Consider the following 21907-nt stretch of genomic DNA (forward strand, 5'->3'; position numbering starts at 1 on the left):
ATTTGAGGGCGGCCAGAATGACAGGTAACACTTTCGGCTGCTTTGAATCTCATAACAACTCAATGGACGGAAAAGCCTTTTTTTATATTACCGTTTCTTGGTCACAAAGTGTAGTTTTAAGTTTAGTTCAGTCGAGAATGTATCTGTATTATATTTAAATCTGCAGTCGATTAGTAAAGATAGCACCTGTTTGAACGTTTGCTTAGTGAGATTCGGTACGAATGAGAACCAAAGCATGAGCGGACGTCAGTGTTCACTCGCCCCGCTGACCACCGCCCTCTCTGGGCTACATCTCTCACTGAGATACCCTGGTTCTCATGTTGGCCTTGTTTGTTTATGATCGTCAAAATGAGATCAAATCAGCAGTATTTGGTGTCATGATCAAACTATTACTTGTTTTTTTATTCATATTTAGTGTCTTTTGTGTTGTTATTGTTTTGGCGCGAGGTAAAAGTTAATAAAACTATACTTGTGTAACGTTACTATTGCTTTCTCATTTATTCTTAACGCGATACGAGCACTCGATTATTATTATTAAACTTTGTTCTTGTCAGTACTATATAAAACGGTTTTTTATAAGTGTCAGAGAGATGTTTTTGCATGCGGCTTATAAATATACCAGTGGCGATATCTCATAACATGTTTTAATAGTCACGTCACGATAAAGTAAATGATCAATGTCCACATTTAAAAGCTGCGGTGCTTACCTGCAGTTCCACGGTGTTTTCGCGTTCTGATGAGATATAGCTCCAGAAAAAAACAGAGTGTTTATATTCCTCTTTCCAAGTGTTAATCGTCCACACGATGTGACAAGACATTTCTCCCATTAACTTTAACGTAACATCAAAGAGCGCTGATCTTTGACGGAATAATAACTTCCGATTGGGGATTCACAGACTGATTTATGAGCTAGTAAACTAATGAGACACACGGAGAGTGATTCAAACGGCGCGTCTGTGTTTTTCCATTCAGAGATGAGCCTGCTTAGGACCTCCATTCACTAGGTGGCGGAATGATACGAAAGGTGAAGCGGTTACAGTGCCGATATTAGCACAATATCGCATAGCTCTTAGCCAATCAGATTCGAGAACCAGAAAGAACTGTTGTATAATGATATATATCAACATTCATCTAAAATATATCGTGCAACTGTTGAAGTGATGATCGAATATGCTTGAAAGCATGCTTAACTTTTTTTTTTTAAGTTGCCATCCAGTTTTAGTTTAATGCCTTACAGAAAAATTATCTTCTTTTTAAATAAACATAAAATATCAAATGAAAGAACAGTCCATCCGCTTTCCAACAACATCAAAACGTTTCATCCTACCTTCATTTGTTCTCTTATCAGTTATCACCTCTCAAATGTTCAGCTAAAAGCGGAGATAATTCCATTTTTGTGAAGAACTTTGTAAGAGATCAGATTCAGAGCCTGATCAAAACTTACACGTCACGCTAAATCCACCACAACGCTGTTGTGTCGAGTGAATGCGTCAGTGTTTAAGTTGGGTAAGATTGCCATCTAGTGGATAATAGCGGAAATATCAATAAGACAAAAAATACCTCAGAGAACGAGAACGTTTTCTATTTATTGACGAAATGTTTTATTTATTGACATTTATCTGGATATCGCCATAATTGTGCAAAGGTAAAAAAATTAAAAAATGATTAAAGACTGTATTGTTTATTTTCACAAATCAGTACGCAGCAACAGTGGCGCAGCGATACTTGTGATGCGGTCTGAACCGTGGGTTTACCGGGGGCTTAAAAACGCGTTTCAACCAATCAGAATGAAGAACCAGAACGAGCCGTTTTATAAATTATTTTAATCACTGTCTTGTTACCTAAAATATCACAGCATTTTTCAAACATGTCAGCAAGTCCTAGTAACTGATAGGGATTGAAAACATAGTTGTCACACAGTGTTACAATGAAGCCTCAGGTATACAATGATAATGAAATGAAAACAATGTAAATACTATTCATCAAAATGATAACTGTTAATATAATATAAGGAGAAATAACTCACTATTATGATTTTTTGTCTTTATTGTGCAGCCCTTATAAAATCTATTTACATGCATTGATGTCTATAGTTAGATGAATGATCATGGATGAATGAATGTATGTGTGAATATATACGCAGAACAATATCCTCCTTTAGTATATATTTATTGAATTATTTGTGTTGAAATTTTCTAGCAGGTGTTACAACAAACCCTCTTGTTTGTTACAATGAACCACACATGGGGTAATGTTTTCCCTCCTGTCACTTTCGTTGTAATTGTACGATAACGGCAGGTCCCACAAACAAACTTTAAATGTTCATTTGTAGCAAAGATGTGAATAAACAGAGATGAATAAAATTTTTTTGAATGATAGAGCCAAAGCCAAAAAGCATTTCATTGTGCCCTGCTCTCCCCTACACAAAAACGGATTGGTTTATTAAAAAGCTTTTGCAACTTTTGCCTTAAATGTACGCTTTGGAATACAATAAAATATTTTTTTATATACACTAGTCAGCATTTGAAGTGGATCCAAAAAGTTCAAAGTTATCCTAAGACAAGAATGGGTATTGTTCAAAATGTTAAAACTTTTATAAAAGGTTTTGATGCACTTAAATGATTAGTGTTTAAGATTTTTTTTTTTTATAAAATGCCATACAGGTTCTAAGAAACACTATTATATAACCTCAAGGAGTTAACATACCATATAGTCAAATCTCATTTCACTTATTTTAGAGCAACATCTTCAATTTTGAAGTCTTCCAGTCACTTGCACTTTTGTGAGGCAAAAAATTATAATTAGAAAACCAATAGCAAATGGCCGTATCTCGTCCTTCCAAGCCTTTTGATGTAAAGGTGTGCGCTGAAAAAATGCCTGAACTTAGTTTTATAGCAAAAAAAAGTGCAAACATGTTTCTTTAAAAAAAAAATTATCTAATATTTGTGAATGATATTATGTTTTAAAATGGTTGTAGGAACAAGACCAGTTAAAAAAAAAACAATTATTAAAACTAACTAAACTAATTGTGTGACCTGTGGATAGCCCAGGCATGGTTGCTGACTGAGCATGGTTGGAGACTTAAATAATGTTTGTCATTTTTTAAATGAAATGAATAAACTAAACCTTATGTGGGTGATTCTCACGAAACCATTGAAACACCACGGCACTAATGATTTTAGCTTTAAAATGTGTAATATAGTAACATTAAAAAGCATCAGAATTAACACAATACTGTGTTGTACCTTGCACAATGTGTGATTTCAACATAAGAATTTATAATTGGAAATTTTATCTCACTTTCTGCTGAAATTCTCATTACCGCAATGTGTCCGGCTGTGTTTGAACATGCGTTATGTTGTAATTTAATCAAATGAACACAAAAATATTATGAAAAAAATAAATGGATGTTTTGCTAGACTACTTTAGATGACAGAAAAAATATTTACTGAATATTCATGTATAATAATAATGAAGAAAAATTAGGAAAATGATGTGTCCATGCCTGATGTTCTCATCCTCCGCAACACTTTTTGAGAACAGTTTAAGCACACATACAGAATTTTAATAAAGTTTGATTTTGAGTGACCAAGCACATGGACCAGTTACTTCAAGATGGCTACCAGGTAAGATCATTTTTTTTACAGTTAATTTGAAATACTGTCTTGTCAGAATGCTTACACGACATTTTGATTATCATTACCGCAACAGATGCTTATTAAATGTTAATTTAATTAATAGAAGCATAATACTTTGATTTTAAATGCATGTGCAGAATCTCCAAATTATGTTTTTTCAGGTTTGTCATGTCATTTTGAAAATATGTCAGTGTTGATGTTTTCTGACTGTTGCGGTAATGAAATGTTTTAAATTATGTTACAAAAAGTGTTAAGTGATTAAATTAATGTTCCCATTTACTCCAGACTTTGTTTTTCAATGTCTGGTGGGAAAAAAAGTAAATTTAAGCAATTGTTACATTTTCATGCTTGACATTTTTAAAACCACGTTTTCGTGAGAATCACCCATGTAAATATACACTTTTTCCATAATAGTGTTTTAAAGGGGACATTTCACAAGACTTTTTTAAGATGTCAAATAAACCTTTGGTGTCCCCAAAGTACGTATTATATTAAGTTTTAGCTCAAAATACCATATGGATAATTTATTATAAATTAAAATTTATAATAATTGTCACTATGTGTGAGCAAAAATGTGCCGTTTTGGGTGTGTCCTTTAAAATGCAAATTAGCTGATCTGCACTAAATGGCAGTGCCATTGGTTGGATAGTGCAGATTAAGGGGCGGTATTTCCCCCCTCTGACATCACAAGGGGAGCCAAATTAAAATGAGCTATTTTTTCACATGCTTGCAGAGAATGGTTTACCAAAACTAAGTTACTGGGTTGATCTTTTTCATATTTTCTAGATTAATAAAAGCACTGGGGACCCAATTATAGCACTTAAAGTAAAAAAAAGTCAGCACAAAAAGTCAGATTTTCATAATACGTCCCCTTAAAACTAATAAAAATGTACTATGCAGCAGAAACAAATCATTAAAGTTTAAGACAAACCTGGAGGGTTTAACTCAGTACTGTCTCCAAAAATGATTTACTACATGCCGTTTTTATTCTGTTTGACTCAATATTCAGAAGCCCTAACTGTTTGTCCTTCATATAAATACACACAGATTCTCCTGGGATGCTTTATACCTAAAACTTTACATAAGATTCAACCACATGAATGACCAAGAGGCGTATCTTATGTGCAGATCTGCTTATGTTGATAATGTGAATGATCACAGAGACAAGTTCAAATACACTGATGGCCATATTTTAATGCTAGGAAACGATACATTTAAATTAGGCATCGGCACTAAAACATCCGGTATTAAAATAAAGGAGCGTAGCGATTCTCTCTTTATTTGTCCAGCTCAGGAAAACGTGTGGATGAGGGCGTGTGACTCTCTTCCTTCAACACGGCAGCCGAGCTTTGTTCTTTTGTCAGTATAAGATGAAAGTGTCATGTTACAATTTTCATATAAAATAACCCTGGGGCTTGGAGAGTTCAATCCTTGGTCCCTTTTGGTCGTTTTGCTGCAGGTTATTTTCCACCACAGGTGTGATATTGTCTTGTTTCACGGCCAGCTCAGATCTCTTTGAACCTAAACAAAAGACCAAACGAGACCACAGCAAACACATTCAAATGAGCAAAATTAAATGCTTCCTATTAAACATCAGATTCTCTCAATGAAATAAAAACACAAGATTATGAATTAACCATTTAAGAGTCTATTAATACATCTGAAAATGATTTAATATTTAAGCCAGTTTTAGTCATCATAAGATTTTGTTTAGGAGATGAATTGATTGAGAGGTACGATGATGTCAGAGACATAATGATGACATAAATGTTTTCCGCTTCAACACACAGATTTCCGCCCGTCCTTTGGGAATATAGTGAAAGCTAACAAATCCCAATGCAGGTCACAACCTCTTAGTATAATTGTTGGGCTAAAAATACTTCTAACCGAATCATATTTATGGCATTAATTAGAGTACCATGTCTCTTTGGTCATGACGGGTCCATATTTTTGGCTGTCATTAATGTCAAGTACACATAAGCAGCCTCAGTTAAAAATATCAATGTTATAAATTTGCTAGAAGTAAGTAATCTTTCAATGATGTCACATTATGTAAATGTTATGTATTTTTACCTGGAATGGCAAAGTGCATGCTATTTCATCTAAAGATTTAAACAAAAACACATTAATTGTAACGTAAAAACATAACATGAATTGACATCAAGTTAACTGTGAGACTACATGGAATATTAATGCTTTTAAAAATTAATGTAATACCTTATGTTTATTGAATAAACCTATAAAAACAATTTTCTAAAACCCGAATTATAATTTTTTTTTTGTAAATTATGGATGCTCACCCTCTCTGTCTTGTAGTGTGTCCGCACCATCCTCTGACCTCCTTAAAGACCAACCTAGACAACAACTACAGACACAAACACACGAGAAGACCAACGTCAAATAGTCTGAAATGTCTATTATGATTTCTGTAACATTATACAATAAGATTGTATTTGTTAGCACTAGTAATGCATTAACTAACAATGATCAATATAGTTTTTCAGCATTTACTAACCTTTGTTAACTCTTTCCCAGCAATTGATGAGTTAACTCGTCAATTAAGAAAAAAATGCTTCTCTGCCAATGCCGAGTTTTTCCGTCAATCCGTATTTCTGCTATTATCCACCAGGTGGCGCCCTTACCCAACTTATAAAACCCAGAAGCAACCGCTTAGGGCAAACAGTTTAAATTCTGTGTATGGTTTGATCATCGCTTTGAATCTGATCTCTATCAAAAGTCCTTCACAAAAATGCAAATCTCTGCTTTTTGCTCAAAATTTTGTATTTTTGAAACCTACCTATATTTGAAAGGTGATACAAAGAGAAAGCAGAAAATCTGTTCTTTCCTTTTGTATATTGTATGTTTATATATTTAAAGGAGAACATTTTCTGGAAGGCATTCAACTTTTTTTTTTTAAAACGCTGGTGTGGAAAGAGTTAATGCTGGTTAAAGGGACCCTCCACTTTTTTGAAAAAAAAAAAAAAAAAATTTTTCCAGCTCCCCTAGAGTTAAACATCCGATTTTCACCGTTCCGGAATCCATCCAGCCGATCTCCGGGTCTGGCGCCACCACTTTCAGCATAACTTAGCATAATCCATTAAATCTGATTAGACCATTAGCATCACACTAAAAAATAATCAAAGAGTTTCGATATTTTTCCTATTTATAACTTGACTCTTCTGTAGTCACACTGTGCACCAAGACCGACAGAAAATTAAAAGTTGTGATTTTCTAGGCAGATATGGGTAGGAACTAAACTCTCATTCTAGTGTAATAATCAAGGACTTTGCTGCTGTAACATGGCTGCAGGAGGCGTAGTGATATTACAAACTGCCCGAAAATAGTCCCCTTGGTAACTTTCAATAGCAGGGGACTATTTTGGGGAACTGCCTAATAACGTTGTGCCTTCTGCAGCCATGTTACAGCAGCAAAGTCCTTGATTATTACGCCAGAATGAGAGTATAGTTCCTCACAACTTTTAATTTTACTTCGGTCTTAGTAAACGATGTAACTACAGAAGAGTCAAGTTTTAAATTCAATCAGTCATCGATTCAACAAATTATGCTAAGCTATGCTAAAAGTGGTAATTCCAAAACAATAAAAATAAAATGTTTAACTCTACGGGAGCTGGAAAATGAGCATATTTTCAAAAAAAGTGTAGTGTCCCATTGAGTATGTTAATGAAATACACATATTTAAAACTTTACAAACGAAAATAACTAGCTTCCGATAACGTCGCCATTTTAGACTCCTCCGCATTCAGGAGCGTAGAGTATGCACTAGGGTTGTGACGATAGTATCGTGTATCAACGATCGTCAGACATATCGCTAATAGCGGGCTTTCATGACGATAGTTGGCGATAGGTATTATCATCATCATAGTTTCACATTAACATGCGCATTGCGTGCTTTTCCTCGTATGAGAGGGTTTGTGGACTTCACTTTGCGCAAGTGAGCTTATAATGCGTGCGGATTCCTTCTCGGACGCACATGGACTCAATGCGCGTGTCTTGGACTCTTGCTCGGACCTGAATGCATGCGGCATGAACTAGCACCTGAACTTGTAATACGCGCGGCTGTCACATTTCCTTGCACTAGAGAGGTTGTTAGGCGTGCAGAGGGTTAAAACCAGCGAGTTTGTTGTTCCCACTCCTTGACATGAAGGAAATTTTAGAGCGCCTGGACTTAATGATGCAGATGGATTAATGGCATCAGTTTTATGAAGGTTGCGATCATGAGGACAGTGTTGCCCTTGCTTCTTTTCTGTCCACCAATCAAGTGACTTGTCATAAATGAGTAAAAATGAACAAATAAATAAATAAATAAATGAGTAAACAACTGCTATCGTGTATCGCCGATCTCACAGGCTAACGATAGGATGAACTCAAAATAGGGCATATCGCCCAACACTAGTACGCACTTTTTCGAAGTAACGTATTACTAATGCGAAGCTGTGTGGATTACCCCATATTCATCTATTATACAAAATTGTAAGAGCATTTTCAAAAATATCTGAATATGTGTTCGTATGAAAAAGGTTGGCATATGTAACTCTGGTGGCATCAGGGTGAGGTAATCATGGGGTAATTTTCATTTTTGGCTGAACTATCCTTTTTAGCGCCAATACAGTTATTCCTGTTAGTTCAAGGTGCATTAACTAATGTTACATTTTCATTTTAATAATATATTAGTAAATGCTAAAAAAAAACATGAACTAAGATTAATAAATGCTGTTGAAGTATTGTTCATTGTTAGTTCATGTTAGCGAATGCACTCACTAAGGTTAACAAATACAACCTTATTGTAAAGTGTTACCATGATTTCTATTTTATTACTGAAATGAACTATTATTAAAAAAATAATGCCTTACCAGACAAGCCAGTATGTCAGCAGCAATGAGCATGTAGAAAACATTATTCCATCCAGTTGGAGAAATCAGCCCAGCCAACAGAGGCCCTATAGCGGCACCTACAGGCCATTTAACACATTACACAACAAACAAAGTTATAGAAAGTGTCTTGTGTTTTCAAAACAAACAAATCTTAAGCCTCAAGTATTTCCCTTCTTTGTTTAGCAAACTTCATTTTGTCACACTAATGTTTAGTCTGACAACTTTTAGTGTTTTTTTTGGAAAGGAAAAACTTGATTTATAACTAGACTTAGCTAAAAAGGATTTCATTTTTGACTTCCTTTACTGTATAAAAAGCTCAACTTTATTTAAATGACATTATCTGCCTACCTATTGATCCAGTGCCGTCAATAATGGCCGTAACAGTGGACAGAGCTCTCGAGTTTCCTCTGAGACACTCGTGGGTTCCCTGCAAGATAAAATGCAAAATAAATGTACAACCTATAAACCTTATTATATCACAAGACATTAATTGAGAGCAAGAGTTATAGTCAATTTTCTTAAAAGAAAAATCCAGATAATTTACTCACCACCATGTCTTCCAAAATGTTGATGTCTTTCTTTGTTCAGTCCAGAAGAGGTTGTGTTTTTTGAGGAGAACATTGCATGATTTTTCTCATTTTAATGGACTTTAATGGACACCAACAATTAATACTTGGCTCAACACTTAACGGTTTTTTTCAACGGAGTTTCAAAGGACTATAAACGATCCCAAACGAGGCATAAGGGTCTTATCTAGCAAAACGAGTGTCATTTTTGACAATAAAAATAACAAATATACACTTTTAAACCACAACTTCTCATCTAGGTCCCGTCGTGATGCGCCAGCTGACCCCACGCAATACGTCAAGAAGTCACAGAGGACGAACGCGAAACTCCGCCCCAGTGTTTACAAGTGTGTTGAAAGAGGACCGTTCAGACGTTGTTGTATGTCGAATGATACTAATTAATGTCTTTGTGTCAGTTTATTGTTTAAAATGGTCCGCAAATGTGCGTTTTATATATGTAACACGTGACCTCCCTACGTCACTACGCATTTACGTTAGGTCGCGCTGAACCGGATCTAGACGAGAAGTTGTGGTTTAAAAGTGCATATTTTTTGTTTTTCTGGTCAAAAATGACGGTCGTTTTGCTGGATGGGACCCTTGTGCATAGTTTGGGATCGTTTAGAGTCCTTTGAAACTCCGTTGAAAAAAACTGTTAAGTGTTAAGTATTAAATGTTGGGCTCTATTAAAGTCCATTAAAATGAGAAAAATCCTGCAATGTTTTCCTCAAAAAACATAATTTCTTCTCGACTGAACAAAAAAAGACATCAACATTTTGGATGACATGGTGGTGAGTAAATTATCTGGATTTTTCTTTTAAGAAAATTGACTATTCCTTTAAAGGTCATTGTCTATTTCCAACCTTTGTCTATTATTTTTTTAAACACATGGCCATGTGAAGATCACATGGTGGAAAAGTGCCGGTTCTTACTAGGTCAGCTGATACAGCGGTGGTGATAAGAGCGTAGGGTCCGTTCACGAGAGCGCCACACCACAGCAACATGCCTATAGGCCATTACAGAAGATAAAAGAAGACATGTGTTATTTACGGACATTGACGTGGGACCTTTGAATAATGCACAAGTGTATAATGGCCATAAACCCCTGATATTGACTGATATAACTAATCTTGCTGTTATCGAGTGGATTATTTATCTTTTAATTTAAATAAAAATATCAATCACTATAAGCCTAGGGGTGTCAACACTCACCGATGGTCGTCGGCAAGCCGTTCTCTCCGATCTTATTGTACAGGAAGAGCTTGAGGAAGAAAAACAAACATCCATGAGCGTTTGCACAGATTCACATGCAAACTCAAGCTTGTGGCTGTTCTGGGCACAAGACTTCAGATGTCTGTCAAAAATCCCAGCAAACTTCAACATGTACTGACAAATACTTCAGTCTCAAAAAGACCACGATCAGCATGTAGCTGCGAGCGTGTCTTTATTTGGTGATGATCTGCATCAAACCAGCACCAGTTGACACAATCGCAATCAAACAAAGATTACATTTACGACCCATAAACCAAGTGAATGAATAATTTCACATCTGGCACAAAGTGGCAAAACTAAAGTTCACCATAGGAGCAGCAATAATCAACATGGCACAGCAGGTCGTAGCTCTGCCTCCACTGTAGTCAGATATCAGTCCAGCCACGATGCCACCTAACATAGAAAAACACAACCTTACTGAACATCTGCATGACAAATCATGTTTGAATATCTGATAGACGAAGCAAACCAGCTCATATGCTGACTCACGCCATGCGCTTACCCACAATTCCTCCGACATCGAACAAAGTCGACAAGTCCCCAGCGTGTTTGGGATCAAAATGAGCTGAGAAAAGAACAATATTAAGTTTCTTCCAGTGTCATAGTAAAGATTTTTTTTATCGTAGGCTGCGTCCGAAATCGCATACTGTGACAGTAGGTACTGAATTAGATGAAATCGACCTTTAAAACAGTAGGTACTATACAGTCCTTCCAGAAAAACGCAGAGTTTTTTTGTGATTCTTGCGGGCAAAAATCCTTGATTTTGCGGCACGTTTTCTTAAAAAAATGCGATGGATTATGCGGGATATTTATGCAATTTATGTGATGGAATTGCAGGAATTTGCGAAAATTAAGGAACTTGCAAAAGCTGCAATGATGTTCACGTCACATAATCACGTCACTTCATAACGTTCTCATGGCAACAGAGGACACGGCTGCGCTTGTGTGAAGTAAATGCAAAATTTTTCAACTTATGAAATCATATTTTGTGCGCGGAAATCTTTAATTAATGCGGCGAAAGTGCGTCGTATTTGGAAAAAATGCAGCCTCGCATAAATATGCGGACTTTGGCTGATCATGCAATAAATCAAGTTTTTCTGGAGGGATTGACTATATAGTATAAATAAGGATGGTATGAATAAATTCGGACATACTACATCTGCCATGTTGATACTCGTCAATTAAGAGAAAACGCTTCCCTGCCAATCCGTATTTCCGCTATTATCCACCAGGTGGCGCTCTTACCCAATGAAGTATTCCCTTAAGGCAAACAGAGATACTTGTTTGATATATTGTATGTTTATATATTTAAAGAAGAACATTTTCTGGAAGGCATTAAAGGATTAGTTCATTTTCTTAAAAAAAAACAGATAATTTACTCACCACCATGTCATCCAAAACGTTGATGGCTTTCTTTGTTCAGTCGAGAAGAATTTATGTTTTTTGAGGAAAACATTCCAGGATTTTACTCACTTTAATGGACTTTAATGGACTTTAATGGACCAACACTTAACCGTTTTAATGCAGTTTAAAATTGCAGTTTCAAAGGACTCTAAACAATCCCAAATGAGGCATAAGGGTAAGAAAAAAATGCACTTTTAAACCACAACTTCTCGTCTTCCTCCGGTCCTGTGACGCGCTAGCGCGGCCTCACGTAACACGTCACCACGTAACACGTCATCACGTCAAGAGGTCATGGATGATGTATTAAAACTACGCCCCAGTGTTTACAAGTGTGGAGAAAGAGGACCGTTCCGATGTTATTGTATGTCAAAAGATACTAAATAATGTCTTTGTGTCAGTTTATTGTTTAAAATGGTACACAAATGTGCGTTTCATAAATGTAACATGTGACCTTTTTACGTCACTACGCAATTACATGAGGTCGTGCTGGCGGATCACAGGACCGGAGGAAGACGAGAAGTTGTGGTTTAAAAGTGCATATTTTTTATTTTTCTTCTCAAAAATGACAATCGTTTCTCTAGATAAGACCCTTATGCCTCGTTTGGGATTGTTTATAGACCTTTGAAACTCTGTTGAAAAAAACTTTTAAGTGTTAAGTGTTGGGGTCCATTAAAGTCCATTAAAATGAGAAAAATCCTTAAATGTTTTCCTCAAATAACATAATTTCTTCTCGACTGAACAAAGAAAGACATCAACATTTTGGATGACATGGTGGTGAGTAAATTATCTGGATTTTTCTTTTAAGAAAATGGAATATTCCTTTAAATAGAGGCGCATTAAGAGCATAAAAAAAAAGAAATACGCTCCTTCGCCGTCTTCTTCGTTGGATAATTCCTCTCCTGGGGATCAGGGATAGTAAAAAGTTCATTAAATGAAAACTTCGGGATCTTGCTGGAAGTAGTAGGTCATTCTGGTACTTTTCATATACTGTTTTTCGAATACTATAAATTTGGACATATTACTCGCCTCGCCTACTGCTTTTTGCCTACTGTATAGTACGAAAGTACGCGATTTTAGACGCAGCCTTAGTGTTTGCAAAAGCACTTGATGTAGGATTCTTACCAACATTAGCAATATATAAAGGAAGCCAGTAGAGGAAGGTATAGCTGACCAACTTGGCAAAAAGCAAACACAGGGAAAACTCCACAACACCCTGTAACATAAATATAACATACTTTAAAACAAAAAACACCTTTGGCATGCAAGATGAAAAAAAACTACATTTTTTGATACCTTTCATGTGTTCACAAAATCGGACCTTCCTTGGAAAATTGGCTTAAAATGAAAACTTTAGCCATTGGAAAAGCCAATGTGGCTCTTATAATAAAACATTGAGTTACTTGTTATAATAATAATGATAATTTCCTCACCCAATGTCATCCAAGATGTTTTTGTCTTTCTTTGTTCAGTCGAGAAAAAATAAAGTTTTTTGAGGAAAACATTTCAGGATTTTTCACCATATTGTGGACCACAGCAGTTCAGTTTCAATGCAGCTTCAAAGGACTCTAAATGATCCCAATCGAGACATATTCCATCACATTTTTTAAGAAAACCTGAAGATCAAGGATATTTGCCCGCAACAATCATAAAAAATTCAGTTTTTCTGAAAGGACTGATAAGGGTCTTATCTTATTAATTATTTTGGCGAAAATGATGATGGTTTCACTAGATAAGACCCTTATGTCTTGATTGGGATCGTTTAGAGTCCTGCATTGAAACTGAACTGTTGTGGTCCACAATATGGAGAAAAATCCTGAAATGTTCTCCTCAAAAAACTGAACTTCCCCTCGACTGACCAAAGAAAGACTATTATCTTGGATGACATCGGGATGAGTAAATTTTTAGATATTTTTATGAAGGTGGAGTAATCCTTTAATAACAATAATTCAATATCATTACTTGCAATAAAAAAAAAACTTTTACGTTTTAATGTGACATCCAAAAACATTGGCATAAAACCAAGCATGATTTCCTGTGATTTTCCATGGGTTGTATGTGGGTGTGACTGTTTTGTATTAGCTTGTACTTTACTGGCCAACTTCACGTCATCACAAAATGACTTACAGGAATCCTGAGTGCCCCACAGAAGCTGATGGCTTGCGTATCTTCTTCCACCGGCTCCACAGCTGTGGAGGACTCACTGCTGAAGATCTCCTCAACACTGGATGAGTTCCTCAGGAGAGGTTCCTTCTCAGCACTCTCCTAAACATAGAAACGTAAAGAAACCTGTTAAAGGGACAGTTCACCCAAAAATGAAATTTCGGTCATCATTTACTCACCATTGTGTCTTTCTAAACCTTTATAAGTTTCTTTTTTTGTTGAGCACAAAAGAAGATAACTGATAAACACAGTTGGCGGTACCCTTTGACTTCCATAGTAGAAAAAAAACAAATATTATGGAAGTCTAATTAATTATTATGTTTATTTAATCATATTGTTGTAATATGGTTATGACTTGCGAGTGTAATGCTTAGTTTACTGAAATAAACCAGGCTTGATGACACATGCAGCCTTCCATACGCGACCTCCGGAGGATGCAGCTTTCTGTTTGAGAAACGGCCACTGTCGTAATACCAGCATAAATTTAAGTTTCCAGCTAAACCTTTTCCAGTGCAATGTGCATACATTATATTCTGTCTTTTACTGCGTGTGCTTTTTTCTTTGTGTTTCCAATAATGTTAGTCTGAGACACTTTGTGTTTGTCTGTTGATGTGAAGCGTCTCAGCAGATTAAACCATCACTTTGACTTTACATGATTTTATCTCTGCATATCCTTGCTCAAAAATAACAGTGGCTGTATCATTGTATAGAATTGGACAAATATTAAAGGTTTACATGTAAGCATCTAAAGTCAGAGTAACAGAAGGGGGTTCGTTAGCGCCTCCTGCAGGCATGTGTCATAATACACAATGCTGTTTTTTTACAAAGGCTACATATTACTGTGATCAGGGTTTCCACACCTTAGTTAACTTCAAATTCAAGGACCTTTCAAGGACTTTCCAGGTGCAATACCCTCAAATTCAAGGACTAAATGTGGGGACACATTTTAAGTGAGAGCAAGGTTACATCGTGTTATTATAATAATTATTAAATAATTAAATAATTATTAGGGACAGTCCTAGATTAATTAATTTATTTTTTAAATAATTTCAGATTCCCATTCATTCATTTTATCATGGAGGATTTCTTAAAAAATTTGAAAATCTCGTCTCGTTAACTTAATATCGTGTCTCGTCTCGTGGATTAAGTGTCTCGTCACACCCCTAATATTTATATATACATAATAATTACACACAAATATATTATGCAAACACAAAACTTTTATTTTTTAATCATGATTAATCTTTTGACAGCCCTATTTAAAACCCTTTATGTGACCAGACATTTAATGTAGCAAACTAATATCAAAGTGTTAAATAACTCACGTGGTGTTGTGGGGGAGAACAGTTCACATCTTCAGGTTCTATAAAACACAAAGCATGGCGTCAGGCAAAGAATACTCGAGTAAAACACGAAAATTTTTTATTTGTTTTCTCTGGTTGTAATAATTGCAATTATGTCTTCATAAAATGTAAATATATGCATTCAGCAGATGCTTTTATTTTATACTATACTTTTAAATTCTTAAAACCCACGACCCAGGCGCACTGTAAATCGCTTTGGTTAACCAAATGCATAAATGTAAATGACAAACTAAGCATTTGAAAACTATTTATTTCATTTAAATAATACTGAAAGTCAAAATTGGTAATAAATCCAACATTAATGTTTCAGCACGCCCTTTTATGCGTAAGCTCTGATAACTTTGTTTGCAATACTATCATTTAGTTTGTTCTATGTTCCCAGTTATATCTTTACAATATGCACACCACCAGCATAACAAGAACGACCTACTTTCAACCAGGAAAAAAAAGCACAGGACTCCAGTGGAGGCGATGATGATACCGGGCACAATGAAGGACAAGCCCCACGCAGACGAAACATAAGCCCCAGCAATGAGGGAGCCCAGAATGTTTCCCACTGAGGTGTGAGAATTCCAAATTCCCATAATGAATCCACGCCTGTATGCAAAGAGGATTAGTCAGATTTACAGCACAACCTGATAACTTAACCATTTCCTTTAACAATCTTTATGGTTTATTTGCAAACATATATTTTTGGGAAACATTAAAGGTGCCAGAGAATGCATTGATACAATATGTTAAACTGTTCTCGATACTTTATACGTGCAAAAATTTCATGTTTTACATGTCCATTTACAACCCTAGGATTTGTCCCCAACTGAAATGGTCTATTATTATTATCTTATTTGAAAGGGTCATGAATAATAATGTTGAGCTCTGCTCTAATTGGCTGTTTCACAGATCAGTTCAGTAGCTCTGTGTGTGTACAAACAGACCTTATGTTTGAGTCTGTATCAGATGAAGATACAGATTTTCAGGAATAATCAATTATTCTAAGACTGGAAATTGACATTTCTGAGTGATAAATTTAGTTTTTTTTTCTCAGTATTGACCTACAAAACGTAACTGTAACGTCAACAGTAGAACTTTAGCCTAAATGCTAGCATATAGCATTATCTAGCATATAGCATTAACTCAGCAGTCACAACTTTGTTTTTTTAGCATTGTAACAACATTGTACTTAATAATATAATGTTGGGGCATAAATCACGACTGTGATGTCACAGTTGGTGTTATGTTGAAATTGGACGGTTTCCGGCGGTCTTTTGCATGCACAAGGTTTACATAAGGAGGAAACAATTGTGTTTGAGGATTATGATATGTCATTACCATGTACACAACTCTTATTATATATGCCTAAATAAATACAGTTTTACATTCTATGGGACCTTTAAAATGTTAAAAAAATGTCTCAGAAGTAAAATTTGTGAAATTAGTTGCAAATGGATTTTAATGTTGATTTCAAAGCACAGTTTAATTTTTTTTAGAAAAGCTTCAAAATATTTAGCAATTTGTAATGATTATCTACCGTTTTGTAACATGTCCTGACAGCAGGTGTGAAAATCTGCATTAATTGTTTTTGGAAAATGTCAATGCAGACACAAATCTGCACCGTTAACACCAAAACTACACAGTAAGCACCACAGAGCGTGACAGTCACTTACTTTCCCTTCCCAAACCAGTTTCCAACACATGCTACCACAGCCGGCCAGCCTGTAGTCTGGACCAGCCCATTTAAGACCTGTGAGAAAGGAGCAAAAGAGAAAAAACAAGCTCATCAGCAAGCCTTGCACATGAGCTCGACATGTTTAAGACCTAAAGTAATGCTGATTCAGTCATGTGCTAGCCATATGACTCACAAAGACATAACTATGAAGTAACTCTGACTATACAAAGAGAAATACTTTAAGCTTAACAACATGCATAGCTTTTTAATAATACAGCTGTGTATAATGTCTTTTTATATACAAAATGCTTTCAAATTTCTCTTCTGACAAGAAATATGCCACATAGAAAGATTCACTTCTGTTTTTTTGTTCAAACAATAAAATCTTGTGACTCAACCTAGTTGTTGGGTTTATTTCGGGTCATTTACATTTATTCATTTAGCACGTGACTTACAAAATAGAGAACATTTAACATAGAGCATAGACTACAAGTTGTAACTAGGGAAAGATGAACAACATAGAAGACAATGTGTACTGTGTACATGTTTTTATTTTTAAGTAAATTATGTTTATGTGTGGTTATTAACATTTTTTAAAGTTGCTGAAATAAGGCCAAGGAACACATACTAAACATTTTTCACCAACAAAAAAGTACTGGATCTTGTATAGTCGGGAATTTTCTACAAAAAGATGTAAAAACCATTTTACCCACTCATTCACATAAAACAAAATATTGATTTAACTTTTGTAAGACACTTTATTGTTGTGTAAATGCAACAAAATTTTATTAACGTGCGATTAATGCAACGCGCAATTTCTGACCCTTGGCCTTGCACATTGTTGGATAAATTGAGACGCAGCCTTACCGTGGGTTCACACCAGCTGCGTTAGAGGCGTCAAATTCGCGTATACCGCTTCTAGTTTGCCGCTTGAACATTTTGAGTTTACTCGCTTCATTCGCGCGTAGGGCTGTAACGATTAACCATGCAAATGCGCGTTTTCTCAATTAATGAATTTTAATGAATTACGGTGAAGTCCCGGCAAATCCGAATGCCAGGGGGCGCTCTTGTGCAGAAACGCCCTTTGTGCCACAGAAGAAGTAGTATTACAAACGCTATTCCAGGAAATGTCTACAGGAATATTTATACGCTGTTCTTCAAATTGTTTCAGGTTTTGAATGATTTTTATTTAACGAGTGTTTTTTAATTTCACGTTATAAACGACTCATAATGATTTTAGATTGATAAGGACTTCCTACTGATCACAGAGCCGTAGTACACGCACAAGCTGTGCATGAATCGCAGGTCTACCACGCCAAATGCCTCATTCACGCCGCAAAACCTATAGACATGCTTCAACGCGTCTTTACACTAACTTAACATTGAACTCACTTGCGCTTGCAGCGTAGCAGCACGTTACTCGCTCTTGATTTCTCGCGGGGTTTAACTCGTGTCATGCGTATTTTTTGCTTGAGTTTAATATTTTCAACTTGGGCGAAGACGCGTTTCAGGCGAATAGCGAGTGTTTTCCCGGCAAACGTCGCGTCTTTGCATTGACTTTGTATTTAATCTACTTGCGCAAATCGTTGAACTCACGTTTGGTGTAAACCCCAAAGTAACACAGTAAATTGTCATCTAACGTCTAAAATGATCTTTATTTGTACCTTTTCTGAGAGGTGTTATGTCCTAAATGCTAAACTGATTTAAAGATTTCAAAGCTTGGATTTTAATTTTAAGTTATGGATGCAGTTTTGTTTTTGAACCTTAAAAAATCTTTAACTTGAATTTTTGCAAAATAATTTTTGCTGACTCTTTCATTAAACATACATTTGCAAAAAGCATCCGTATTTGTCCACGCCCACGTTGATTAGAGTATAAAAACTTGATAACTGTTAAATTAAGGTTAACATAGAACTGATAGAAATGTGCGATTAAGTTAACTCATGGCAATGAGTTTGGTTGCATTTGCTAGAAGACAGCAAAGTTAGTCATTGCAATACTCCAGTCTGGATATGACAAAGGCTCTGGAAGAGTAGAAAAGATCTGGACGAATAGTAATGTGGGTAACTGAAGGTCAAGTATCTTACCTGAACAATGCAGTAATACCACAAAGAATGGATTTTCCAGTAAAACCCCAGACCAAACAGAGCAGTAAAAAGACCACTGAGAAGCATTCCTGAGCACAGGTAGTAACGCAACGGCAATCGCTCTCCAAAAATGCCACTAAAAAAGCAACAAAAAAGCGTTATATTTAAAGCAGAACATGTAATATCTCCAACTTTAACCAAGAAACTCCAATACTATACCTAAAAAACATGCCAATTGCGTATGCAACGAGGAAGCAGTTGTCCAACACTCCAAACAGGTTCTGGTAATTGTTCTGGTCTGAAATTAATGAGAAATTACAACTGGTCAATTATTCCTTATTTTATAAGGATCTCAATAGGCATTGACAGATAAAAATGCACTAATGTTGTCTAAAATGAAAAGAATGTAAAGAAAAAGGCTAAAACTCACCAAAAGGTGCCCAGTCACACCAGGTGTCATTGTTAGTGATGTTGAGGTCGGCCGGATAAATGACATTAGAGCAGTTTCTGTGCAGTTGACCCTGTAAAAACACAAAAGATATTTGATAAAGTATCACATGTAATGATTTACCCAGTTATCATTTAGTTAACTTTCTTTACTTTTTTATTACCTTGACTATACTAATGGGTTTTCGAGAAAGGTGGTAGCTGGTGTAGAACAGAAACGTGAGCACGAGGATGAAGAATCTGTACCTGAATAAATAGGAAATGTATTACATTAGTAAGGTGTGAAACGTTACGTTGTGTTTGGGGAAAGTTGTGTTTACTTTATTAAACAAAAACACCACAGTCAAGTTTAGCAGAAATGAAACCGCATTACGTGACTGACAGGAAAACATACTTGACAAACACACACACATACACTGAAGCCTCTGTATGACTTTTTTTCATTTCCTGTAGGGGATGAACGCGTAACAGAGTAAATCTATGCATTTAGCAAAAGAGAAACCCGTGACATTTAGATTACAGTTTTGTGGTTGAAGACTGAGATAGCCTTATTTCATTTAATAGATTTTGAGTTATGATTACTATGCAAGTAAATGTAAATTATAAAACATTTTATTTAAAAAAAAATATAACAATGTTCATACTGTACTGCTTTCACTGCAACTTTTCACTGCACTTTTCACTGCAGCTTACATTGTTGATCATTAATGACGAACCTTTCAGCAGTGTTAAAAATCAATAGTGTCTAAAAAAAATCAATGATCATATCTGCTATATAAAACCTCTCATAAAGAGGGGACAAATACATAAAAAAGACAGAAATGTTAGTTGTACAAAGTACGATATATGTAAGTGATATATGTAATGTTTACATGGGCCTTCTTACCAGCTGTCTCTAGAGAAGGAGGTGATGAGTTTGATGCCCGGTGCGATGGATTTCATTTTGACAGGTACCTTTGTTCGTCTCCTTTTGCAAAAATCGCTTTACTAAAAAATTTACCGACGGTATAAATTATTTATAAAAATCCATTCCCATAAAAAGTGTAACGTTAAAACGCAAAAAACTAAAAATCTCCGCAAAGAAAGAAAAACCAAGAACTAAAATATACAGCGAAACAAGCTGACTAATCGCGTTTCGTGTCTCAGATCAGCTTGTTTTCAAAATCGGGTAAAATTCTCACGAGCTAAAACCACGAGTCCGTATGATCATGTTCGCCGAAATCCTAAACCAGATGTAAAAGACGCTTTTCAATTTAAAGTATCCAAGACGTGTTGTCATTTCCTAATTCCAGGTGTGGAAAAAACTTAAAACGCTTTGAATTTCTAAAGATTTCCATTTTTGCGTGGTCCGTCTGGTTTAAACGCCGGTTGCTATTATTACCCGTGTTAAAACATCACATGAGCATTATTGATCTTTAGCCCGTAGGACTCTGTTTAAGGTACTGTCGCCATATTCCCCCTGTTTTCCAAAGCAGGCGGGCTGAGGCATACTGGATTTGATGTTGTGTGAACATGTGATACGCCATGACGTCACCGAATGACGAAATTAACCCTTCGCTGGGAGATCCGGTTTGGCATACTTTCATTAGGTGTCGCACGAACTGACAGGCAGACGACGTCAAAGTACCGCGAGAGCGAGTCGAAATTAGACTTCTACGTATGGTTTTCGAATCGCTCTCGCGGTGCTTTGACGTCATCCGACTGTAGTCCCGTTATCAATTCAAAGGCTGCAGCCTCCGGAGGTCGCATTTGTAGGCTGCATACGTCATCAAGACTGTCTTATTTCAAAACATTAACGAGTGTAAAGTTCACTATTATTCGTAGTTAATCGTAAATTGTTGTAATATATTTATGACTTGCGAATGTAATGCTCAGATATCTGAAATAAACCAGGCTTGATGAAGTATGCAGCCTTCCGATTAAGGTGTGTTGGATATCACGCGGCGCTGCGCAGTCCGGTCGGCGTAGACATCACAGTACCGCGAGAGCACTTCGAAAGCACAGCTTTCGATTCGCTCTCGCGAAACTGTGATGTCATATGCAAATCTGCCTGCGCAGTACACTTTTTTAAAATGTTACCGGTAATTTGGAAGGTAAAGAACGATATATGCAGCTATTTATTTATTTATGAGGAAAATATTTATGAGAAAAAATGTGCAATGTTACATTTATAAATTACATTAAATTCTAAATAAACCACATACATTAAATATACTTTTGGAACAAACTAACAATACAATAATTGAAATGTACATTTTGTACTGTGGCATAAAAATAATAGTAAAAAATAATTTAACTTTAAAGTTATTTTTGTGTGTTTTGGACTATATGTAATCTTCATATCTATTGTGTGAAACAGCATGTTGCAAACTACAAATGTTACAATTCCTTAAAAAAATATTAATAAGCAAATTC

At 35.8% G+C, this 21907-nt stretch overlaps 1 protein-coding gene across 2 annotated transcripts; it reads right to left on the reverse strand.

Moving 5' to 3' along the window:
• Positions 1-4812: 4812 nt before the first annotated feature.
• Positions 4813-21002, reverse strand: slc37a2 (solute carrier family 37 member 2). Of its 2 annotated transcripts, XM_055200405.2 has the most exons (19): positions 20379-21002; positions 19657-19738; positions 19476-19566; positions 19265-19343; positions 19046-19181; positions 16957-17033; positions 15723-15889; positions 15254-15291; positions 13893-14030; positions 12891-12981; positions 10867-10929; positions 10672-10757; positions 10305-10353; positions 10025-10098; positions 8878-8956; positions 8509-8606; positions 5939-6003; positions 5712-5740; positions 4813-5159 (listed from the first exon to the last, which is right to left on the reverse strand). In XM_055200405.2, the coding sequence occupies exons 1-18, from the start codon at positions 20432-20434 to the stop codon at positions 5737-5739; spliced, it is 1473 nt and encodes a 490-aa protein (XP_055056380.1). In that variant the 5' UTR covers positions 20435-21002; the 3' UTR covers positions 4813-5159; positions 5712-5736. The 2 variants fall into 2 exon arrangements, with proteins under 2 accessions (XP_055056380.1, XP_055056379.1); XM_055200404.2 differs by lacking the exon at positions 5712-5740.
• Positions 21003-21907: the final 905 nt, after the last annotated feature.

This window comes from Misgurnus anguillicaudatus, chromosome 22 (assembly GCF_027580225.2).
Source record: "Misgurnus anguillicaudatus chromosome 22, ASM2758022v2, whole genome shotgun sequence".
NCBI classification, from domain to species: Eukaryota; Metazoa; Chordata; class Actinopteri; order Cypriniformes; family Cobitidae; genus Misgurnus; species Misgurnus anguillicaudatus.

Bases quoted from the DNA above. Each gene is read 5' to 3' on its own strand.
- slc37a2 (XM_055200404.2), bottom strand. From the start codon at position 20,434: ATGAAATCCATCGCACCGGGCATCAAACTCATCACCTCCTTCTCTAGA. The intron at 10,758-10,866 runs GTAAGCGCATGG...TTTCTATGTTAG, and splicing joins CGATGTCGGAGGAATTGTGG to GTGGCATCGTGGCTGGACTG. The intron at 10,099-10,304 runs GTGAGTGTTGAC...AATGGCCTATAG, and splicing joins CGGCTTGCCGACGACCATCG to GCATGTTGCTGTGGTGTGGC.